Below are 22,100 nucleotides of genomic sequence, written 5' to 3'. Positions count from 1 at the left end.
CACGGCGCTCACAGCCTGCTCCGGCGGCAGCGCTGCAGGGCATCGCGCAGGGCCCCGAGCACACGGTCCACGTTGTCTTTGGTCGAGTTGTAGCCCATGAGGCCGATTCGCAAGACCTGGGAGGAGAAGGACAAGTTTCTCCCTGCAGAATCCACCTGGGGCTGTGCCCAGCAAGCACCGGCTCCCACAGAGCATGGAGCGTGCGAGGAGCTCCCCGTTTCTTCCTATTTATCACCCTCAGTCACGGTAAAGACGTGAGACCCCACTAACTGTGTGTGTAGCCGCTCGATGACACGCAGCAATTCCCCTTTGGATGGATGCGGGCTGGGGGACCAGGGTTGGTGGGAGGGGAGCGCGCTGCCCACCTTGCCCACGGAGGGCCCCAGGCCCCCGGCGATCTCCAGGCTGTGCTCGTTCATCAGAAAGGCCGTGATCTCCTGCCAGGCGTAGCCCTCGGGCACCCTGACGGTGGTGATGGTGGGCAGCCTCGCCGCCTGGTGGAGAGAGCAACGGGGCTCAACCCGCAGCCCTCCTCAGCCCTGGTGAGCCCTGTGAGGGGAGACCCCAGCAGGGAGACTGGGGGCTCCTCTCCAGCATCCAGCCCCCCCTGGGGACGCTCCCAGCTGCCTGGCGCTGTGCAGCCCGGCGAGATGGGCTCCCCGCACCCACCTCCTCCTTCACGAAGAGCTCAAGCCCCAGCTCCTGCAGCCCCTGGCACAGGAGGGTGCAGTTGGCCCGGTGCCTCTCCCACGAGCTCTCCAGGCCCTGGTGGCACAGAGGAGTCGGTAGGGCCCCGCTGCAGGCACCTGTGGCTCCCCCCAGACCCTGCCACGGGGCAGGTATCACCCAGTGCCCCTCGCCACGCCACTCACCATCTCCGCCAGCATGGCCAAGCCCTCCCGCAGGCTCAAGAAGCTGTTGATGGGCGCCGTGTGGTGGTACCTGCAAAACCCAGCAGCACCCGGGTGGGCTCAGCCCCCGCAGGGTGGCTCGTGCAAGCCCCCCGGGGCTGGTGTCTGACTCTGCAAGGAGGGTGGGCGATGGGGAGGGGTGGCAGGGCCTTGCTGCCCCCGCCGAGGGGACCCACACAGGGAGGCAGAGCATTTAGGGGGCTTTGGGGATGAAGGGAAGCAACACGTGGCGGGACAGCCTGCCCTCACATGCGTGGCTTGTCGTCGCAGCCCCAGTAGTTCGCCAGGCAGCCCATGTCCAGGTAGAAGGACTGGGGCTTTGTCTTCCTCCTCAGCATCTTCTCCCTGGCAAAGCAGAGCGCAGGGCTGCAGCCAGAGCAGAGGGGAGGGCAGAGCTGCCCCTTACACACTGCCAGCCCCAGAGCGAGCACTGGGTTGGCACCGCTGCATGGGGATGGCTCTGGCAGAGAGCTGGCAGAGCAGAGGGTACAGCGACCCTCTGTTCCCCCAGCCCATCGCCTCTCAGGGCCACCCTTACCTTGCTCGCTCGCTGAATGAGATGGGGGCACTGCCGGGGGGGGCGCTGAGGACTTTCTGGGACCCCGAGTACAGGACATCAATCTCTGCACGAGAGGGACCGCACTGAGCCCCCAGGCCACTGGCCCATGCTCTGCCTCCAGCGGAGAGCACAGGGGACGTGCACTGCAGGTCCCAGTCATGTTTGCCCTGCTCTGGGGGACACACTGACACCCCAATGATCCCCCAAGAGGGACAGGGCACTGACGGCACCAGCACGAAGCAGCAGGTGGGGGGGGTGTGAGCCCTGACATGTGGGACCCCTCTGGTCCCCCGTGTGCCCATGGTGGCACCGTGGTTCTCACCCTGCTGGTCCATCAGGATGGGCGCTCCCCCGAGCGATGCCACCGCGTCCACGAGCAGCAGGCAGCCGTGCCTGGGGGAGGACAGGGCTCAGCCCCACCCCCTGCCACCCCCTGCTGCCACCACCCCCGTGTCCCCAGCACGTAAATCCCCGTGTCCCAGCCCTGGCAGGCGACATCGGGGCTCACGGACCGGTGGCACAGCTCGCCCAGCCCCTCCAGTGGCTGCAGCACCCCCGTGGAAGACTCGCCGTGGGTGATGAAGAGCACCGAGGGCTTGTGCCGTGCCAGGCCCTGGGGGAAAAAAGCAGGGGGGTGAATGCTACCGAGGGGCTGGCCCCATGCCCGCTGCTCCACAGCTGCCCCGCACCTCCTGGATGTCCCGCAGGGTGAAGTACTCGCCTGGAGGCTTCAGCAGCTCGCGGACCTCAGCACCTGGGAAGGATTTGAGCAGAGGGACAGGGAGGGTTGGGCTCGCCTCCAGCCACAGGGCATGGGTCAGGCGTTAACCAGGGGCCCGCCAGAAGGCGCCGTATGCAGGGGGAACGGCACCATCACCCCACCAAAACCCGGAGCTCTCTGCTGCCGCATGAGGCACCGGGGTGGGGACAGCAGGACCTTGGGAGCAGGCCACGTCCCGGCAGCCCCCCCGCAGCCGGGTGCCTGCAGCGTACCCAGCCTCCCGGCGATGTCGGCGGCACGCTGTCCCCAGATGCCGTTGATGGCCACCAGCACGGTGTCGCCGCGCTCCAGCAGGTTGAGGAGGGCAGCCTCCATGGCACAGTGGCCGGTGCCGCTGACGGCCAGCGTCAGGCGGTTGCGGGTCTGGAAGGCGTACTGGATGCCCGCCTTGATCTCATCCATGACCTGCCGTGGGGACCGGCGCCGCTGTCACCCCTTGTCCTGGCGGGGTGTGGGAGGCAGGGACGGGGGGCTCCTCACCTGCAGCATCTCGGGGTGCATGTGGCCCAGGAGCTGCTGGCCGCCGGCCGCCAGGATGCGGGGGGGCACGTTGCTGGGGCCCGGCCCCAGCAGCAGCCTCTGCGGCACGGCCAGCGGCCGCAGCAGCGCCTGGGGTGGCGGGATGGTGGCCATGGGGTGCCCTGCCGTGCCCCGCAGCTGAGCCCGCAGGAGAGGAGCGGCAGCCGCGGCCCGCTCGGCACCCAGCACTGCAGCGCGGCGCATCCCCTGCCAGCAGCTCTCTGTGTCCCCCCGGACCCTGACCCCAGGCTGCGGCGCTCCCCCCACCAGCACGGACTCTGCCCTGGCCTCCTCGCAGCCCGGTTAATGTGCCACCAGCACCGGCCTGCAGCCCCAGCACCCTCCCGTTGGGGTTGCCCAAACGTCCATGAGCACGGCGACCGCATGGCTACCATGAAACAGCCCCGTGCCCTGAGAGGGGCTGTTGCCATCGTTATATATGGAGTGGTAGTTTGCATCTAGAAAATGGTTGATATTAATAAAGAACGGGGAGATGTGGGAGTGTGGCCATGGGGGTTGGAAAGCCGCATGGTTGATAGTAACATCATACTCTGATGAGGCCATCAGGAATGTAAAAGAGTTTAGAGGGAACAAAGAAGGGTGATTCAGGAGACTCCATGCAATTAAGGCATGGAAGTTTCTGGGTGTTTGCTGTTGCTGTTATATGCAAAGTTGTTTGACCAATGAAAAGTTGTTTTGAAAAGGACTGCTGTGGGGAGAAGGGTGTAAGAGGGGAGCCTGCCCTCAAGATAAAAAAGGGCAACGCGATGTGATGAAGTTACATCATCAATAAAGAAGGAGAAAGAAGGAATGAAAAGGAACAGGGTAGCAGAACAGAGACCAGGCCGGGAACAGGCACACTGATTGCCTCATGAAGATGGGTTCGGCCAGACTCAGCAAACTGCTCAGAGGAGCTCATACAGAAAGTCACTGGAAATGGGCACTGGAGCTGGGAAGAAGCTCGAGCTGAGAGAAGCGGAGCCGCGCACACAACTGCCCCTTGCTGGTCAGCAGCTGCGCGTTGTGGGGAATCACACGTCCTTAGGAACAAAGACTGTCCTGGGAACCTTACAGCTTATTCTCCTTATTAACAATCGGACAGTTTATGAGCCTGAAATATGGGACCAAACTGAGGTCAAGGTGTGGGACTCTGCAACTAAAAACAACAAGGTGGCAGTGGGATTGCTCGGCACCTGGCAAGCAGTCTCTGAGGCCTTACAGAGCCGGGTGGGACCACAGTCAGACACGGGTGGTTTGCCAGACAGCGAGGGAGCTGCGGGCTCCTTTACTGATCCGACTGCTACGCCATGGGCCCCTCTGCTGCTACAGCCATCACAGGCCTTTGCTGTTCCGCCCCCTGCTGCCCGGGACGTGCCTTTGGACCCAGGCCCTATTGGCCTTGAAAAGGAGATGGAGGGCAGTGGTCGCCATAGTAACGGTTGCCATAGTAACGGCTACGGCGGTATCGGTTGCTATGGTAACGGTTGCCGTGGTAACAGTTACTGTGGAAACGGTTGCAGTGGTAGCGGTTGCCACAGTAACGGTCGCTATAGTAACGGTCGCCATGGTGACGGTTGCCATGGCGACACGGGGGCCCCGCCCCTCCCCGCGCCCTTGCGGCGGTTCCGCAGCGCGAACCCTTCTGTAGGGGGGGGGGGGATGCGCTGACGTCACCGCTCCATCCCCGACCCCCCCCCATCTCCCCCACCCCCACCCCCCAGGGCGGCATCAGCCAATCAGCGCGCGGGGGCGGGGCGGGGCCGGGCGGGGCCGCAGGGGCGGGGCTGACACCGCCCGCACCGGCACCGCCACCGCCACCGCCACCGGCACCGGCAGCAGCCGCAGCCCCGGCCCCGCTCCGCTCCGCACCGCTCCTCACGGCGCGGCCCCATGCCGGCCCCCCCCGCCCGCGGCTGAGCGCAGCGCCCCGCCGGCCACGGGCACCGGGCACAGGTAGGGGCGGTGGCGGCGGCGGGAGGAGGGAGCGAGCGCTCCGCTGTTGCCCGGTCGGGGCTGGGGCTGCGGCACCGGCACCGCGCTGCCCCCCCCGGGATGAGGGGTGAGGGGTGAGGGGGGTGGGCAGGGGGCGGCCGCCATGTTGCGGGCACCGGGGGGAGGCAGGCGAGGGAGCCGCCCCGGCTTCCAGAAGGATCCCGGGTGTGTGTGTGGGGGGGCGATGCCCCCGGTGCTCCCCGCCCTGCCGGTGCCGGTAAGGGGCTCGGTAGCCCGGCACCAGCCGCCTGATGCCTTTTTTTTTTTGCCCCCCCCCCAACCCCGTTGCCCTCCGCGGCAGGTGGCTGGGGCTGTGCGGCTGCCATCCCGCCCTCATTCCGCTCCAGAGTGAACGGCGGCGGCGGTGGCGGAGGGCACGGCAAGGACGGGCTGCCGCCACCGCTGACCTTGGGGACGGCACCGGGAGGGCCGCCACGTCGAGGGGGGGACCTGTGGGGTGGGGGCTGCGGCACGGCCCCGCTGCTCAGCCCCCTTTTGTCCCCATCCCCGCACACCCCACCGAGACCCTTGTCTGGGTGTCCGCCTGCCCAAGCATCCATTTGGTCGGGGAGGGGGTGACCGTGGTGACACGCACGCCACCCCCGTCCCCACCGGTGGCCGCAGCTCCCCAGGGGGTGCCAGCACCCGGTGTCCCCCCCATGGTGGTGTCCGCAGCCTCACGGGGCCGGAGAAGCCCCGCTAGCGGTGCCCCCACAGATTTCAGCCATGCGGGGTGCAGGTGGCACGAGGCTGCCCCAACGCCGTGTCCCGCACTGGGGTGGCGAGGAGTTTGGGGGCAGGTGGCCGGCGGTGGGGACAAAGCCATCGGCCCCGTGCTGTCCCCACGGGGCCCGGCTCGCCTCCGGGCGCTGCCCGAGCCCGCGTGGTGCCGCAGGGCGAAAAACTGCACCGTCACGGCCCCTCGCGCGGAGGGAGCAGGGATGGGCAGCGGGGGTATCCTGCTGCCAGCGGGGTCTGGGGGGTGAGGACGCTGCCCCGATACCCCCCAGGAGCAGGGGGAGCCCTGGGGGCTGATTTTAGGGCGGGTGGATGGAGGGGAGATGCTTCCCGCGGCCCTCGGGGTGGAGGCTGCGCAACCCCGCCATAAGGGGGAAAAATAAATAAATAAGCAATTCCTGCAGGCCTGGGTGACAGGGACAGCACGGGGGCTTGGCCGTCGAGCTGGGAGGGGTGGGTGGCCGGCCCCCGCTGTGTCACATCACGGGGGGAGCGGCAGCACCGTGGGGAGGGTCCCCGGAGGGAGGGCAGGGACCCCAGGGGGGCGCAGGGCTAGGGAGGGGCGAGCCTTTTGTGGCTGGAGCGGTGGCACCCTGCGGCACCCAGGGGACGGGGTGCTCCTTGAAGGGGCTGTGGCAAGTCCCCACGGCATTCCTTGGGGAGGTGTTACCCGCGGGTGGCAGCGGGGGACGGGTGGCAGCGGGGGACAGCGCGCCCCATCCCGCTGGTCACCTTGGCGGTGGTGGCAGGGTGGGGTGGGGCAGGGCTGGCGCGGGCATCCTCGGGATTACGGGAGCCCTCTCTGGCTTATCCCTGCCCAATTAATCTTAGCCGATCCCCTTAATTGCTGCTTCCTAGCCCTCGGGTGGCCGGGGGTGGCCGAGAAGGAGGATTACCGGGGGGGGGATGCGCCACACGGCCGCGGTGACCCCACGGGGGGCTCCCTCCGTGCCTCCCACCCCGATGCCGCGGGGAGCGGGCTGCTGGCCCAGCTCCCAGCGCCGCCCGGCTGCGCTATTGAATTTCTCTCGACGGCGGATTAAAGCGGGCGCTGGCTGACCCTCCCTGGGCAGGGACCACGCTCCGGCTGCCAGCCCGGCCCCGTGAGCCGCTGGCTGGCCGAGGGGGGGGCTGGATGCGGTGCTCCCCGCCGCCACGCGCCCACCTCTCTCCGTAGGGTGCCGGGGGCGGCGAGCCCTGCCGGGGAACCGCAGCTCCAGGTCCATCGGGCTTCCCTATGGGGCAGCCCCGTAGCTGTGTGTGTGGGGTCCGCAGCTGGCCGGAGACCCCCGCCCCAAATCACGGGGAGGGGGAGGCCCGCAGAGGGGCTGCGGCCCGGCGCCAGCCTGGCTCAGGCACAGGCAGCCTTTGTCTCGCTGCCGCGGGTCGGAGAATGGCAGCGCTGGGACCGCCAAGGCGCAGCGGGGCGAGGGGGAGGCTGCGCTGGCAGCTGAGGAAGCCGAAGGAAATGGATGGAGCGGCTTGAGGCAGAAAATGGAGCCCGGGCTGCTTCAACGCAGCGGGCACGGGGCTGGACAAGGAGGTGGCCGGAGCGGTCGGCTCGGGCTGGGCACGGGGCTGCAGGGGAGCAGAAGGCACGGTTTTAGGTCAAGGATGAGGCCAGGGGCAGGTTGGGGTGGGACCCCAAGCCGGCAGGACCGAGGGGCACCAGCACAGCACGTGGGGAGGGATGGCTGCGGCACGAGGCCACGCGGCGAGGAGAGCACCTGGGGGGGAAAAATGGGGCTGGAGGGGGCTGCAGGGGGAAATGGCCCGGCAGCACTTCCACCCAGCCAGGTATCGTGTCATTTCACAGAAAATAAACCAAACCAAACCAAAACAACCCCCAATAAACAAACAAACAAACCCACTTTTTTTTTTTTCCTTTTTGTTTATTGCCCCCACTTTCTGGCTGCAAATTTTCCATTGCACCATGAATCTACCTGCCGTTGGGCAGAGCATATCTGTTGTTATTTATTTATTTTTTTTTCCCCCTTTTGGGACTGAAAACCAAACTGACAAGACCCAGTTGTTTTCAAAGCGGTTCCCATCTCTTGGGGCTGTTATGTGGGTTTTCATTTCTTCCATATTTTCCCCAAATTGAGTTGTATTTTCACTTGTGCCACGGGAAAGGCCGTCTTGTGTTGAGGAGGACCCATCTGCCTTGCTCTGGCTGCCACTAGATGTGGTTCAAGGAACCGGAGCTGGGCCAGTGCTTGCCCCGTGCATCTCCCGCAGGCACTGCCCCTTCCTCCCTGCCCCTGCCCCTGTGCTGCCCTCGTGCCATCTCCTGCCCGCTCCCGGAGGCTTTTGGGGCTGTGCTGGCAGAGCTGCCCCTTGCTCGGTGAGATAATTGATCGTTGGGTTAGCTAGATTAAGTGGAAAATAGCTATTGAGTGCCAGCCTGCGGCGCAGGGCAGGACATCGGGGCCGTCAGTCTGCACGGATGGGCAAACAGAAACGTTTGCTGTGGGGTCACAGAATTGCTCAGGTTAGAAAAAACCTCAAAGATCATCAGCCAGTCTGACCTTGTCCATCAGCCACCTGCCCTTGAGCCGAAATGTGCTGGTTTTCCTCCCTGTGGTCCTGCCGTGCAGGGGCTGGAGGCAGGAGGCTCTGGGGATGGGCACGGGGCTGTGGGGACAAGCAGTGGAAGAACTGCCCGTGGGGGGCTGTGTGATGCAGGCTGTGCCCTGCAGCCCTGTCCCCGGCTGTGGGAACCCAAAAGGGGCACCACAGAGCACGTGGCTGGCAGGCACCGGTGCTGGCTTCCCAAATGGCTTAGTCCCACTGGAAACCCCATCCTCTTGGCTTGATTTGGGCTCAGCCTTTCGCCCATTTTTCCATCAGGGTGGTGCTGTGGGGGGGTCCAGAGGCGAGCTCTCCTAACCCCCTGCTCTCCCCCGCGCAGGACAGCCGCCGCTCCCCGCTAGCAGCACCACCTCCGGCTGGCGCGATGGCGGGAGCCTCCGTCAAGGTGGCGGTGCGCGTGCGGCCCTTCAACTCCCGGGAGATGAGCCGGGAGTCCAAATGCATCATCCAGATGTCGGGAAGCACCACCAGTGAGTACCATCGCGGGGCCACCCCCCTAAACCAGGGGATGGGGGGGGGGATCAGGAGAGCGCACGCCCCGTCCCCATGCGGATGCGATTCAGGATCGGGGGTTTGGAGCGGGGATCGACCCCTCTTTAAATAACGAGCTGTAGGTGCTGGTGGTGAAAATGGTGGCCGCGGCCCTTCTCTTTGGCTCTGAAAGCCTCCAGATGGGATAGCATCTAAAATAACTCCCGCCCGCCCGCGGGGCTTGGAGCTTCCTGCGTCACCGCCGCCGGCGCGAGCCACCCCCGTGCCGCCGGCGAGGATGCTCGAGCGTGACGTGCTGGGGACGTCTGGCGGGTCCCCGGGGTGCAAGAAGGATCAGGTTTGGAGCGTGGCAGCCGTTCAGCTGGGCACGTCCCCCCCCCCCCCCTCCAGTGTGGGTGCCACGGCCGCAGCGCCCAGCTGGCCCTTTGCTGACTGCGAGGTTTTTCTCCCCCGCTGCAGCCGCTGGGCGATGGATGAATCGACAAAGCCCGGGCTGATCCCCTTGGCGTGGCTGGAAGGGGTCTGTGCTCTGCATAATTCATTCGGCGTAATTAATTAAGCCCTGCCGGGTGCAGGGGGTAGCTGGGGAAGGGAGCTGAGGGGGAAGGAGCCAGCCCTTCTCTGCAGCCCTTTTTTCCCCCAAATTTCCAGCCGCCGCCCCCTTTGGCTCGCGGTGGCCACCCACCCACCAACACTGCTGCTTTGTTCCTGTGGCGGTGCTGCAGGGAACGGGGCGGGGGGGACCCCCCGGCTTCCTTCCCATGAGCACATTAATATTCCCCGGCTGGAGCCGCGTCCCCCAGGGCGAGCGCGGCGCTGAATGGCAGGGGTCTGGGAGCCGGGGGCAGGGGGAGCCTGGCCACTGGTGCTGCCAGCCCAGGCGTTTTTCCAGGCGTTTCTCCCCCCCCCCAGACATTTGCTCTCCGGGGTTTTATTCTAGCCTGGGGCCTTGTGAGATGTTAGTTGTCATGGCGAGACACGGGGATTTAAAATATGATGATGATTTTCTCTCCGTGTAGTTTTTCTGCTTTATCCTGCTCAATACTCGTCCCTTGTTTGTCACAAAGCCGAGGGATATCTCCAGATGTTTTCCTCCTCCCTCTCTTGTCTCTCTTTCCTCCCCACCTCCTTTTTCCCCCTTCCAGCTGTGTGAAACCCCAGGGTCCCCACACACAGGTGGGGTTCAAGCAGTACCAGGACGGGCGGTGAGGGACAGCCCCTCGGCAGCACCCATCCACTCAGTGGCAAATAACCAGGAAAGAAAGGGGCACGGAGAGCACCCCAGCTTTGGGGACGGGAGGGGACACGCAGCAGGCTGTGGCACGCTTCCTTCTCCATTTCCCAGCCCCGTCCAGGCTGGGGACTTGCCCCCCCCGGGCAGCTGCAGCTGGGGCTGCCACCCGGAGCCGCTCGGTGCCATCCCCGGCCCCTCCTCAGCCCCGTGCCCGGCACAGACAGCACCGGTGCCGGCAGCAGCCTCCCCTTCCCGTTGCTGCCCCCACACGCCTGAGGCTCCCGTCCGCCCCTCGGCTTCTCCCGGGGCAGTCCCAAAGCACCATCAGCCCCACAGCTTCACATCTGGCCACAAGGCACCAGAGATGCTCTGCCTGCCCCTGCAGCCACCTCTGCCCAGAGGGGCCCCACACACGGGTGGGTGATCCCCGGCCCCAGGGGAGGCACGGTGCCCCCCAGGTCTGGGTTTTGACAGGGACCTGCGCCTGGTGGTAGCTTGGGGGACGTCTGAGTCCCTTCTACAGGCACAGCCTGGGCTGTGGCCATGAGCTTTGGCTGCCGGCAGCTCCCTGCTGTGGTTTTTGGTCCTAAACCCCGCTTCCCACCCTGCTGGCCTTTACAGCCAGCCTCTGGCTCCAGTCCAGCTGCAGACGTACAGCCCAGTGTCACCCTCTCTGTCCTGCCCAGCGCAGGACCCTGCACACGGCGAGTGTGTGTCGGCGTGCTGGGACCAGCAGCCAGGAGCGGTGGCAGCTCTCCTCCTGCCCCCTCACCTCCTCTGTCACCTCTGTGGTCACGGGCATGCTTGTCCATCTGATACAGCCAAGCCCGTTCCCTAGCGACCCTGGCACTCGTGGGCAGGCTTCATCATTAATTTAGGACCCAGCCTGTAGGGAGCAAAGGGGAACAAGCGGTGTTATTTTTCTTCCCCAACCATCCCGAGCAGGAGTGTGCTGGGTCACCGTGTGCCTCGGCGCAGGCAGGCCGTGCTGCTGGCATGCTGGGGGGCTGTGGATGGACACACAGCAGGACAGCAGCCGAGCATCCACCCTGGGGGAGACGCTGTGATATGGGGTGAATTTGTGCAGCTCCTCCAGCTGCTCAGCAAAGCCCCAGCACCGTGGCGGTGGCTGGGGGCACCCTGGTCTTGCTGCCACCTCTGTGCCCTGGCGGGCCCTTGCAGGGAGCTGAATGCCCCTCTGGTGGGCACTGCGCCCCCCCAGCCCCCCCAAGCAGCCCGGCCGGGGCCGTGGCACCCCTCCCAACCCACAAGGGCATTCCAATGTCACCGGAGATGGCTGAGCGCCGCGTCCCGTGACTGCCCTGCTGCTTTGGGTTTCTTCTGACGCATCTCTCCGAGTGCCTGTTATTTCAGAAATAAAAAAGAAAAACATCATAAACACTCTACGGGGTGGAGAGGGAAAAAAAAAAAAAAAAAAGGCATCGAACGAGTGAGAAAGAGGAGAGATGCAGTCTCCAATTTCCATGGCAACGTCCTTTTCACCAGGGGATGGGAAAAAGCAGGCTCTTGTTTCCGCTGATGGTTTAACACAGGGCATTAATCACCCTGCTGCTGCGGGGAGATCAGGTACTGAAAATAAAGCACGGAGCAAGCAGGAGGCAGAGCCCTCGCGGCTGCTCCTGCCCCACTCGTGGCCCCCAGGGAGGGCTGGGACCTCCGTGCCGGGGGCTGTTCCCGTGGCGCTGCTGCGGGTGCGTGATGGAGCAGGAGCCCAAGGGAAGGAGCAGCTTCCCTGCACCACGCTCACCAGGGCATTTTGGAGAGCCTTTGCCCTTCTCCCTGGCCCCCACGGTGGAGTTGGAGGGACCCTGTCCTGATTCCCAGCCCACGGGGATCTGTCTGGCACCAAGCCTGTCGCAGCCTGCCCAGGATGCAGGAGGCGATGGTACCACCCGGTTCCCTCACATCCCTCTCTCTGTCCCCAGCCATCCTGAACCCGAAGCAACCCAAAGAGACACCGAAAAGCTTCAGCTTTGACTATTCCTACTGGTCCCACACCACGGTAAGCGGCGGGGAGCCACAGCCTGGCTGGAGCCCGCAGCGGGGCCGGGATGCAGCAGGATGGCCTCTCTGATCGCCCCTCTCTCCTCTCCGCAGCCTGCAGACATCAATTATGCATCTCAGAAGCAGGTGTACCGGGACATCGGCGAGGAGATGTTGCAGCATGCCTTCGAAGGCTATAACGTCTGTATCTTTGCCTACGGGCAGACAGGGGCTGGAAAATCCTACACCATGATGGGGAAGCAGGAGAAGGACCAGCAAGGCATCATCCCACAGGTACTGCCTGGAGATAGGCTCCCCCTGACCTGAGCGGGGTGCCCAAGGGAAAAGGGTGGCTGGGAGGGAAGGAGAAGCAGGGGAGACGAGCTGCAGGTCAGGGGACACCACGGGGAGCTTCACCCAGGCCCCAGGGCTCACGGTGGGTGGAGCAGAGGTTTGGTTGGGCTGTGAGCAAGGGACTGTGCCCAAGTCCCTACCAAGCAGGGAGAGGCTCTGCAGGTGCTGGTCCCCCCCACATTACCAGGGGCCTTCCTGCCACCCCGCCAAGAGCTGTCCCATCGCTGCTGCTCTGCCTTTTGGGGCAAGAAGGTGGAAATCTTCGTGGCTTGTGTGCCCCGGAGTGGAGCATCCCTCTGCTCAGGGGCTGAGCAGCCTGGCTCTTTCCCCCGCAGCTGTGTGAGGACCTCTTCTCCCGCATCAACGACACGACCAACGACAACATGTCCTACTCCGTGGAGGTAAGGCACCGCGCCTCCTGCCTGCTCCGGCCCGAGCCTCCCGGGGGCAGGATGGGCTGGTGGAGGCCTGGCGTGACGGCAGCGTGTGCCCGGCCGTGTGTTACTTCTGAGCAAAACCCAGAGCCCCGCGTGTGCCGTCCCCAGGTGAGCTACATGGAGATATACTGCGAGCGGGTGAGAGACCTCCTGAACCCCAAGAACAAGGGGAACCTGCGGGTGAGGGAGCATCCCCTCATGGGCCCCTATGTTGAGGACCTCTCCAAGCTGGCTGTGACCTCCTACAATGACATCCAGGATCTCATGGACTCAGGGAACAAGGCCCGGTGAGTGGGGGAGCGGGAGAACACCAGGATCTGAAGGGCTTCCAGATGTCCCCAAAGGGTGTCCCCAGGCACCTACATGTGGGCTGAAGCTTGTGTCCCTGGTGCTGTGGGCAGGACCTGAAGTCCCCAGGTGAGGCAGGATGTGTCCCGATTTGACCAGTCACTCCTGGAGCCCACAGTCCTCTTGCGGCCGCAGTGGCCTTCCCATCACCTCCCCTGTCCTGAACCTGTACCCAGCCGCTCTGCTGTCCCCTGCAGAGTGTCACACCTTCTGCCCTTCTCTCCCCGCAGCACGGTGGCTGCCACCAACATGAATGAGACCAGCAGCCGCTCACACGCTGTCTTCAACATCATCTTCACCCAGAAGCGACACGATGCCGAGACGGACATCACCACCGAGAAGGTGAGGGCACTGCCCCAGGGGAACGCTGCAGGGGCTCCGTGTGCCACAGTGCCTGTGGGGACACCGTGTGGCTGCTGGGGGGCTGAAACGTGATGGGGTTAAGTCCCAGCCACATGCTGGGCTCCCAGACCACCGTGGAGGGACATCTCTGGCCCCGTGTGGCCACTGCCCCTGCTGGTGGGAATGTGAGCCCTGCTTCTGGCCAAACCCACCTCCGCCTCCAGAGCAGGCTCACGGTTGCTGAAGGTGTTTCCTCCCACCTTGCTGATGGCGCAGCTCTGTGGTGGGGGGCAGTTTGCCCACACGCTAGGCATGAGCCAAGCCTGCCACAGCTGCTGTCTGTGCCCGCAGGTCAGCAAAATCAGCCTGGTGGACCTGGCTGGCAGCGAGCGAGCTGACTCCACCGGTGCGAAGGGCACGAGGCTGAAGGTGAGAGCGTGGCGCGGGTCCCTGGGTGCCACTGGTCCTTTCCCTGCCTGATTCCTTGCACGCTGCATTGGAAACTGCCACTTCTCAGCGGTGTTTTGTCTGAGAGCTGTCCAGTGCCAGTGCCAGCAGGGTCTGCAAGCCCCAGCTGGGAGGTGCTGGTTGCCCAGTAAGACCAGTTGCTGGTTGCCTGCCCTGTGCTGGGGCTTCTCCATCCTCTCGGTGCACCGGGCTTTAGCGCTGCTCTGAAACAGGGCCTGAGGATCTGGGCTTTTGGTCTCTCCACCAGGAAGGAGCAAACATCAACAAGTCCTTGACCACACTGGGGAAAGTCATCTCTGCTCTGGCCGAAATGGTAGGTACCTGGAGGGGGGGTGGGACGCCCAGCTGCCCAGGATGGAGCACCCAAGCTCCCAGGGATGGAGCACCTGGGGTCCTGTGCAGGGTGAAGAGGAGGGGAGCAGCTCGCTGTCACCTCCCTCCCCGCTGCTCTCTTCTGTTTGCACCAGAGCTAAGCAGTCTCTCTGCTTTCTTTGCAGGATTCAGGGCCAAATAAGGTATGTGCTCAGGCAGGGCTGGGTGGGTTTGGGTTTACAAGGGTGGGAGTGGGTTGCGGGGTGGTTTGCGACGAGCCCTTTAGGGGTGAGGTGCCACCGCAGGTGCCCACCCGTGGCTGGGGACAGCGCTGGCACTGGTCACGGTGTTTGCTTGGGGGAGAGCGAGCAGCCTGGCAGCCCATCCCTCTGCTCCCTCTCCCCAGAACAAGAAGAAGAAGAAGACAGATTTCATCCCCTACCGGGACTCGGTGCTAACCTGGCTGCTGCGGGAGAACCTGGGTGAGGACACGGGCACAGGGGGGCATGGCAGGGGGTGAGGGTCCCCGCAGGGACAGCCTCCCTGCTGAAGCCTGGCATCTCTCCGGGCAGGGGGCAACTCCAGGACCGCCATGGTCGCTGCGCTCAGCCCCGCCGACATCAACTACGACGAGACCCTCAGCACTTTAAGGTAGGCCCCGGATAGAGAGAGCTAGACGAGGGCACGGGAGGTTTCGGGACCCAGCTGCTCAGGGTTGTGCCTCTCCCCAGGTATGCTGACCGCGCCAAGCAGATCCGCTGCAACGCCGTCATCAACGAGGACCCCAACAACAAGCTCATCCGGGAGCTGAAGGACGAGGTGGCCCGTCTGCGCGACCTTCTCTACGCCCAGGGTCTCGGGGACATCATTGACAGTAGGTACCGCGCCAGGGCGGCGCTGGGCAGAGGCAGGCTGGTGTCTCGGAGGGGACGTCCCCAGAGCCACCCTGTGTCCTGCCCTGCACCTCGGCCATCTCATTGTCTGCCCTGCCATGCAGCAGGGGGCCCGGCTGTGTCCCCCGCTGCCACCACCCCTGCTGGGACGCCCCCAGCAGGCCCTGCACACACGTGTGCTGTCCCAGAGGAGCTGCTTTGCCCCAGCAGCCCCCTTGCCCCTCCCCATTTCCCACTGCCAGCATCCTGCAGGGTGCCCGGCCGAGGTGCCAGGAGGATGCTCGGAGTCCGTGTCCTCTCCTCCCCGTGCTTTCAGGCTGCCATGAATCCTACCGAGATGAACCCACTCTTGTTCTGTTTTCTTTGTCTTCCCCCCTGCTCCCTGCCCTCTCTCTCTCTTAGCCCATCCTGCTGCGGAAGGATCCAAATGTGTGTATTCCCCATCACTGGTATTCTGTGTTGCTTCTCTGCTTTTTGGGAGGCGCAGGCTGTGCCGAGGAGCATGCGTGCAGCATGGGAAAGGGCAGCGAGAGCTGGCCCCAGGGCGCTAGCGAAGGGGCAGCAGTGGAGCCTGGTGCCCCGCTGGGGGGACGGGTGGCACAGGGACATTTCTGCACTGCGCCCGTGCCCTCGCCAAGCCCAGGACACGCATTCTGCAGGGTGAGGCCCTGCAAATCTGCCAGGCAGGGCGCCAGCGGTGCGTTCACCGAAAAGCCCCGCGCTCCCATGCTGTCACTGTGTTTCCCCTTGCTTCTGCTGCTGCTGCTCTTGCTGCTGCTGGGCTGGTTGCTGCTGCTGGCGCTGCTTGTGCGGGCACGGTCCGTGCTCCCGGGAGAAAAAAAAGCGCCAGGCAAAGCACAGCGTGGTGCGAGTGGCCTCGGGACGCCTCAGTGACCGGTCCTGCTGAGGGCCATTCGGGAGGCATCAGAAGAACAGGACGAATTGGAGGCGGGGGGCTCCACGAAGTGATGGGGCTCTTGTTCTCCATCGGGAGCTGGCTGTCCCCTAGAAGTGGTGGCCCCAGGTGAGGGATCCCGACCTATCTGTGTCGGGCAGTGGAAGCGGCTGCGAGCATCCCGCTGGGAGACGGGACCCGGCACCTGCCCGGGCTGCTGGAGGCTGCGTCCCCGCTGCCACGGGCTGGGCTGCCACCAGGAGTGTGTGCCCCTGTCCCATCTCCTCCTCACTGCGACTTCACGGGGCCAGAACAGCATTTCTGACACTGGGACAAATGGCGAGAGCGTACTGCAGCTGGGGGAGCTCATGCCTGGGGCAGCTCTGAGTGCTTGAGAGGGGCAGTTTGGGCACCCCGTGCTGCCACAAAGCACCCCCGTGAGCCAGGAAGGGCTCCCAGGCCGTTACCGCGCTGCTGCCAGCAACAGTCCCGGGCCGGGGCCAAGGCATGGGAGCCGTGCCCTGCTGCTGGCCTGCTCTGCCAATGCTCTGCCTTTTCCTTTTGATTTTTGCCTTTCTTCTTGCCACTTTTTTTTTTTTTTTTTCCCAACAGCTTTTCTTGTCTCTATCTTCTTTCTCTCTCTCTCTTCCTTCTTCCTGCCCTTGTGTCTTCCCCCCGTCCCGTCCCTCTCCTTCCCCGCCCGTAGATGTGTCCGACTTTGAGAACAATAATGGCACTAGCGGGGCAGAGCTGAGCCAACGCCATGACAATCTCTCCACAGTGACCAACGCCATTGCCGGCATCAGCCCCTCTTCCTCCCTGTCAGCTCTCTCCAGCCGCGCCGCCTCCGTTGCCAGCCTCCACGAGCGCATCATGTTTGCTCCAGGCAGCGAAGAGGCCATCGAAAGGCTTAAGGTAGGAGGCTGGCGTCTTCTGCTCCTCTCCTCCCTCTGGAAGCCAGCGGACGGAGGGCTGCCAGCCTGGGCGATCTGCCTGAGGGCTCTGCGGAGGGACCGGGACGGGCTGGGCCACATCCAGCCACACGACATCCAGCACGGCCGGGCACCAGGTGCTGCGCCTGGGGCACCACAACCCTGCTGTGGCTCGGGGGAGAGTGGCTGGAAAGCTGCCCGGCAGAAAAGGACCCGGGAGTGCTGCTCAGCAGCCAGCCGAGCGTGGGCCAGCGCTGTGCCCGGGTGGCCAAGATGGCCAGCGGCATCCTGGCCTGCGTCAGAAACAGCGTGGCCAGTGGGACCAGGGCGGTGGTTGTCCCCTCGTGGTGAGGCTGCTCCAGTTTGGGGGCCTGGCTACGAGGACAGCGAGCTGCAGGTGGGGAGGACCCTGCTGGAGGCCCCCCAGCCTCTACAAGCGCCTGCACGGAGGTTGCAGCGAGGTGTCGGTCTCTCTTCTCGGGTGACAAGTGGTGGGATGAGAGAGGAAAGTCTCAAGTCGTGTCAGGGGAGGTTTGGATGGGACATTAGGGAGAATTTTTGAACAGAAAAGGTGGCTGGGCGTTGGAATGGGCTGCCCAGGGAGGTGGTGCAGTCACCATCCCTGGAGGTATTTAAGAGACGTGTGGATGTGGCATTTAGGGACAGGGCTTAGGGATGGGGCTCGGTGTGTCAGGCTGGTGGTTGGACTTGGTGACCTTGAGGTCTTTTCCAACCCAGAAGACTCTGTCACTCTGATCCTATGGACCCAGAGCCACGAGGTGCCCTGGATAGGAGCAGGTTTGGCGCAGCAGGGTCCAGCTGGGGCTGCCTTTGCTGTGGGACAAGCACTCCCAACAGAGTGAGGGGATGAAAGGAAAATGCGAGTGCAGCACTGCCGCAGCCCCTTGAAAGCAGCCTGAAAGCAGGGCCGGCTCCCTCAGGGGCTGAGCCCAGCCCAGGTGGGCAGGTCGCTGGACCATACAAAATGCTGAGCCCTGCTCACCCCGCCAGGAAACAGAGAAGATCATTGCTGAGCTGAACGAGACGTGGGAGGAGAAGCTGCGCAGGACAGAGGCGATCCGGATGGAGAGGTGGGTCGGGGTCCCTGCGCCTGGCCCCCTTCTTGCCTGCAGCCTCTCGGCACGTGGGATGGGATGGGATGGGATGGGATGGGATGGGATGGGATGGGATGGGATGGGATGGGATGGGATGGGATGGGATGGGGGCAGTTTGGTGCCTCCCAGGCCCCCCAGCACCATCCACCACCCCCAGGTGGGCTCCAGCCCTGCCCTGGCTACTCTGCACAGGGCTGCAGCACCCGGTGGGCGTGGGGCATCACCCAGGCTGGGACACCACCAGTGGGGACACGTGGTGGGTGGTGGCGGGTGGCTGTGGGTCCAGAGTGTCTTTGACAACCTCTGCTCCTGCTGCTCCTGCAGGGAAGCCTTGCTGGCCGAGATGGGGGTGGCCATGAGGGAGGACGGAGGCACCCTGGGTGTTTTCTCTCCAAAAAAGGTAGGATTGTCTTATTTTCCCTGGCAAATGAGGGCGGGTTTGTACCCACGCCGTTCCCTTCAAACCCACCTTGCCACTGCTGGCCAGCCTCAAATATTTCCCTGGAGCTCCCGGAGGTGTTAACTGACCTCTCCTTGCCATGAAACCCGTGATGGACATTTCAGTGCCACCCCTGTACATCCACCATGGGCTGTTCCGAGAGAAGCGTGTGGCTAAATTTTCAATGTCATTCCGCATCACCTGGCATGTGGGGGATGCTGTCCCCACCCAGGGGACACCGGTGAGCCTCAGGGACTTTGGCTGCGCTGGGCTTGGTGTCAGCTGTTAACACCCTGGGGTATTGCATGGTGCTGTCACCCTGTGTCCTCACCAAGAAACGAAGGCGCAGGAGCATTAAATACCGCTGGTTTATGTAGCATCTCAGGGTTTTTGGAGCAAAAGCTGGCTGTGCCCCCAGCAGCTCGCCTGGCTGCAAGCCCTGATAGGTGCCAGCAGCAGCAGCAGCACAGCCCCGCTGCTCCTCGGCACCCCTTGCCTGCAGTGGGCTAAGTGCCCCTGGCAGACAGCGTCCTGTGAGACACGCAGGGCAATGTGAGCAGGGTCTGCCCCCAGCCCCTGCCAGGACAAGCAGCAACGAGCCCTTTGGGACCTCGGCATGGCTCTTCCGATGGGTTTTACACTGCTGTCTTTGTTTTCCATCTGCCGTCGCAGCCGCTGCCCATTAGGCCCCCCGATGTGTGCGTAGGAAGCGTGGGGGTTTATTCCCCAAAGCAGGTTGGTCCGGGAGGTGGCCTTGCTGTGTTGGTCTTGGTGCCGACTTGCTCTTCAGCTCTCTGGTGGGTGACAACTGCCCTGACTTCTCCAGCTGCTGGCAAGGAAATTTAGCACTGAAAGCCTGCAAAACCCATTTGGACTGAGAGCAAAACCTAGCCGGGCATTGCTGCCCCGCCATATGCCATCACTGGGGTGACCGTTTCCCCAAACCTTGCAGATCTGGAGTGAAATTGCAAACTAAAACAGTCTCAGAGCTTCTCCCTCAGACCCAGGGGCTATGTGTCTGCCCAGAGGTCTGCGGGTTACGTGCTGTGGCCCGTTACTCCTGCCAGCCGCCACGGAGAACAGCCTGCGTTCCCCTTCCCCTCCAGCTCTCCTGCACTGTTTGGAGTGAGTCCCTTGCAGCCGTCAGGGTTTCTCCTGATGGGGACACCTCTGCATGCTGGGTGCCAGCAGGCTGATACCACACTTCTTCCCGTGTCTCTTATTTCTGGGAAACTCTGAGCTTCACCCGTTGATGCCCCCAGGACTTTGCTGCCAGTTGGAGGCGCGATCGCAGCCGCTGGCAGTGGGACGAGCCAAGCGGGCTGCGGTCGGAGGGCTCTGTGGCCCCGGGAGTAAATTCCCTCTCATCAGAAGCAAAGAGGCTGTGGCTCGTGGGAGAGAACCCAGAGGAGGGAGACCAGGGAGTGCAAGCCAACCTGGGGCAAGGCTTCAGGTCTCTGCTGCTGGCTCTGGATGAACCTCTGGGCTGGGACCTGCTCCTTTGGGTGCTTCATCTGTCCCCGTGCCATCCGTGGAGGGAAACAGGGGCTTTTAGTTCCTCTTATCCTGAAACAGCTGCTGGAAAGGAAGAGTCTCTGTCTCACCTTCCGTAAACCTCCCGTACAGCTCCCAGCTCCGTGCTGGGCCTGATTACAACAGGAATTTTCCCAAGCAACCAAAGAAAAGCTGCCCAGACCTCAGTCCTTGGAAGAGGAAAGCAGGGAAGGGTGTAGAGGTGCAGAGTTGGGAGTCCAGCCCTCGTTTTGTCCACGCTGGGTTAGGTCGGGGCAGCTGCAGGAGCTGGGGGGCCCCACGGTGAGGCTGGGGGGTTGCTGTGCAGCGGGGTGACTGTGTCCTTGCCTCCCCCAGACGCCCCACCTGGTCAACCTGAACGAGGACCCGCTCATGTCTGAGTGCCTTCTCTACTACATCAAGGACGGGATAACCAGGTGAGGGCCGGGTCCTGCAGAGCCCGTATCTCAGTGCTGCTGGGCACCTGCCCTCCTGCACCTTCCCTGGGCATCCCCAGAGTGGCGTGGCCGCTTGGGAAAAATGCGTGTCCGGGGCAATCTCACGGGGGACATTAGTCTTGCCGTGCACCAAGGGCTGCTTGGGGTGAGCCCAGAGGGTATTTTTGGCTGGAGCCTCACGGAGGGGCTGGTTTGAGGAAGGACGGAGCCGGCTCAAGCTGTCTGTCCCCCGCAGGGTTGGTCGGGAAGATGCGGAGAAGAGGCAGGACATTGTTCTCAGCGGGCACTTCATCAAGGAAGAGCACTGCCTCTTCCGCAGCGACACAAGGACGGGCGGTGAAGGTACTGCTTGTCCCAAGGGGCTCCAGCTGCCCAGGCTCATCCCGGACCTAGGAGGGTTCATCCCGCCCTCTTAGTCCTGGGGTCTGCTGTGGCTGACGTGAGGTTGGCCAAGCGCTGCTGCCAGCCCCGTTCGTTGCTTGTGGTGGTGGGGATGTGCCCGGGGCCCCAGGGCTGCCCCTCCACTTGCTGCTTGTCACGCAGTGATTGTGACCCTGGAGCCCTGCGAAGGCGCCGACACCTACGTGAATGGCAAAAAGGTGACGGAGCCCAGCGTCCTGCGGTCAGGTGGGTCCCCAGGAGGGTGCTCTGGCCCACCACCCTATGCGGGTTTCCTGCCCCTAAACCTGAGCCCTTGTCCCCGCCGCAGGAAACCGGATCATCATGGGCAAGAGCCACGTCTTCCGCTTCAACCACCCCGAGCAGGCCCGGCAGGAGCGGGAGCGGACCCCGTGCGCGGAGACGCCCGCCGAGCCCGTGGACTGGGCCTTTGCCCAGAGAGAGCTGCTGGAGAAGCAGGGCATCGACATGAAGCAGGAGATGGAGCAGAGGTGGGGAGCTGGGGCTGGGGCTGGGAGGAAGGGGAGGGAAGGAGCCCAGGTTGCTCATCCCCATCTTCCCCGCTCCTCCCAGGCTGCAGGAGCTGGAGGACCAGTACCGGCGGGAGAGGGAGGAGGCCAATTATCTTCTGGAGCAGCAGAGGCTGGTAGGTGGCCAGGCCTGGCTCCTCCTCAGGCTCCCTGGGCACCACCAAACCCCAGCAGAAATTTCTGTGGGGTGGTTTGGTGCATCTTCAAGATGACAGCAAACCCACACGTCGTTCCTGGGGCTGCCCATCCATGTGGACCCGGAGGAGGGAGGAGGCTGCAGGGGAAGGGGGGATATGCAGAGGCTGGCTGAAGATCACATCTTGTGGGCTGCATCATTCTCCCTGCTTTCCCCAGGACTATGAGAGCAAACTGGAGGCTCTGCAGAAGCAGATGGACTCCAGGTATTACCCTGAGGCCAATGAGGAAGAAGAAGAACCTGAAGATGAAGGTGAGTGCTTGGAGAGGAAGGAGGGGTGAAAGGAGTTGGGTGGGCAGCCTGGCTGTGCTGCGTGCTGTGCACTGACATTACCTGCAGAGGCATTTGGGGAGGGGAGATGGTATGGTCTGAGTTTCACCTCCATCCCGTCAGCCCTCTTGAGGAGGCATTAATAAAAAACAGCCAGAAAATCGGTAAGAGAATGGATTTTAGAATAATGACCAAAAAAAAAACCACCAAACAAAAAACCTCAGTGCAACAGCTGGCTGCAGAGCACCTCGGTGAGTCAGTAAGAAGTCACCGGGAGGGTTTTTTGTGGTGGGTTTGCCCATCGTTGCACCTGAACCCCTTCCCCACCTCCTTTGCCTGACAGCCGAGCAGGTGCCAGCAGGTAGGGCAGAGCTGCAC

At 63.6% G+C, this 22,100-nt stretch overlaps 2 protein-coding genes across 3 annotated transcripts in view; one reads left to right on the top strand and one right to left on the bottom strand.

Annotated features, from left to right (window-relative positions):
* Window positions 1-8: 8 nt before the first annotated feature.
* AGXT (alanine--glyoxylate aminotransferase) lies at window positions 9-2,974 on the bottom strand (the record flags this gene model as incomplete). The annotated part of the gene is made up of 11 exons (XM_084291759.1): window positions 9-116; window positions 366-494; window positions 670-765; window positions 873-942; window positions 1,161-1,256; window positions 1,450-1,534; window positions 1,793-1,863; window positions 1,983-2,083; window positions 2,160-2,224; window positions 2,464-2,656; window positions 2,732-2,974. The coding sequence occupies 11 exons, from the start codon at window positions 2,972-2,974 to the stop codon at window positions 9-11; spliced, it is 1,257 nt and encodes a 418-aa protein (XP_084147885.1).
* Window positions 2,975-8,456: 5,482 nt separating this feature from the next.
* Window positions 8,457-22,100, top strand: part of KIF1A (kinesin family member 1A) — a gene marked incomplete at both ends in the record, with an annotated part of 30,687 nt that continues 17,043 nt past the window's right edge. Inside the window, 21 exons of one of the 2 annotated variants that reach the window (XM_084291711.1) lie at window positions 8,457-8,562; window positions 11,765-11,841; window positions 11,937-12,116; window positions 12,512-12,577; window positions 12,722-12,900; window positions 13,192-13,303; window positions 13,655-13,732; window positions 14,019-14,084; window positions 14,269-14,286; window positions 14,490-14,565; window positions 14,656-14,734; window positions 14,815-14,957; window positions 16,653-16,786; window positions 17,815-17,894; window positions 18,243-18,318; window positions 20,227-20,306; window positions 20,563-20,669; window positions 20,871-20,954; window positions 21,037-21,217; window positions 21,300-21,372; window positions 21,611-21,704. In XM_084291711.1, the coding sequence (XP_084147837.1) occupies window positions 8,457-8,562; window positions 11,765-11,841; window positions 11,937-12,116; window positions 12,512-12,577; window positions 12,722-12,900; window positions 13,192-13,303; window positions 13,655-13,732; window positions 14,019-14,084; window positions 14,269-14,286; window positions 14,490-14,565; window positions 14,656-14,734; window positions 14,815-14,957; window positions 16,653-16,786; window positions 17,815-17,894; window positions 18,243-18,318; window positions 20,227-20,306; window positions 20,563-20,669; window positions 20,871-20,954; window positions 21,037-21,217; window positions 21,300-21,372; window positions 21,611-21,704 (2,089 nt within the window). Of the gene's footprint in view, window positions 8,563-11,764; window positions 11,842-11,936; window positions 12,117-12,511; window positions 12,578-12,721; window positions 12,901-13,191; window positions 13,304-13,654; window positions 13,733-14,018; window positions 14,085-14,268; window positions 14,287-14,489; window positions 14,566-14,655; window positions 14,735-14,814; window positions 14,958-16,577; window positions 16,787-17,814; window positions 17,895-18,242; window positions 18,319-20,226; window positions 20,307-20,562; window positions 20,670-20,870; window positions 20,955-21,036; window positions 21,218-21,299; window positions 21,373-21,610; window positions 21,705-22,100 lie in introns of both variants that reach the window. The other variant, XM_084291710.1, reaches the window with a different exon arrangement.

This window comes from Netta rufina (genome assembly GCF_964035555.1).
Source record: "Netta rufina genome assembly, chromosome: 9".
Classification (NCBI taxonomy): domain Eukaryota; kingdom Metazoa; phylum Chordata; class Aves; order Anseriformes; family Anatidae; genus Netta; species Netta rufina.
Note: the sequence above shows the minus strand (reverse complement) of the source record. Positions and strands in the feature narration are given on the sequence as shown.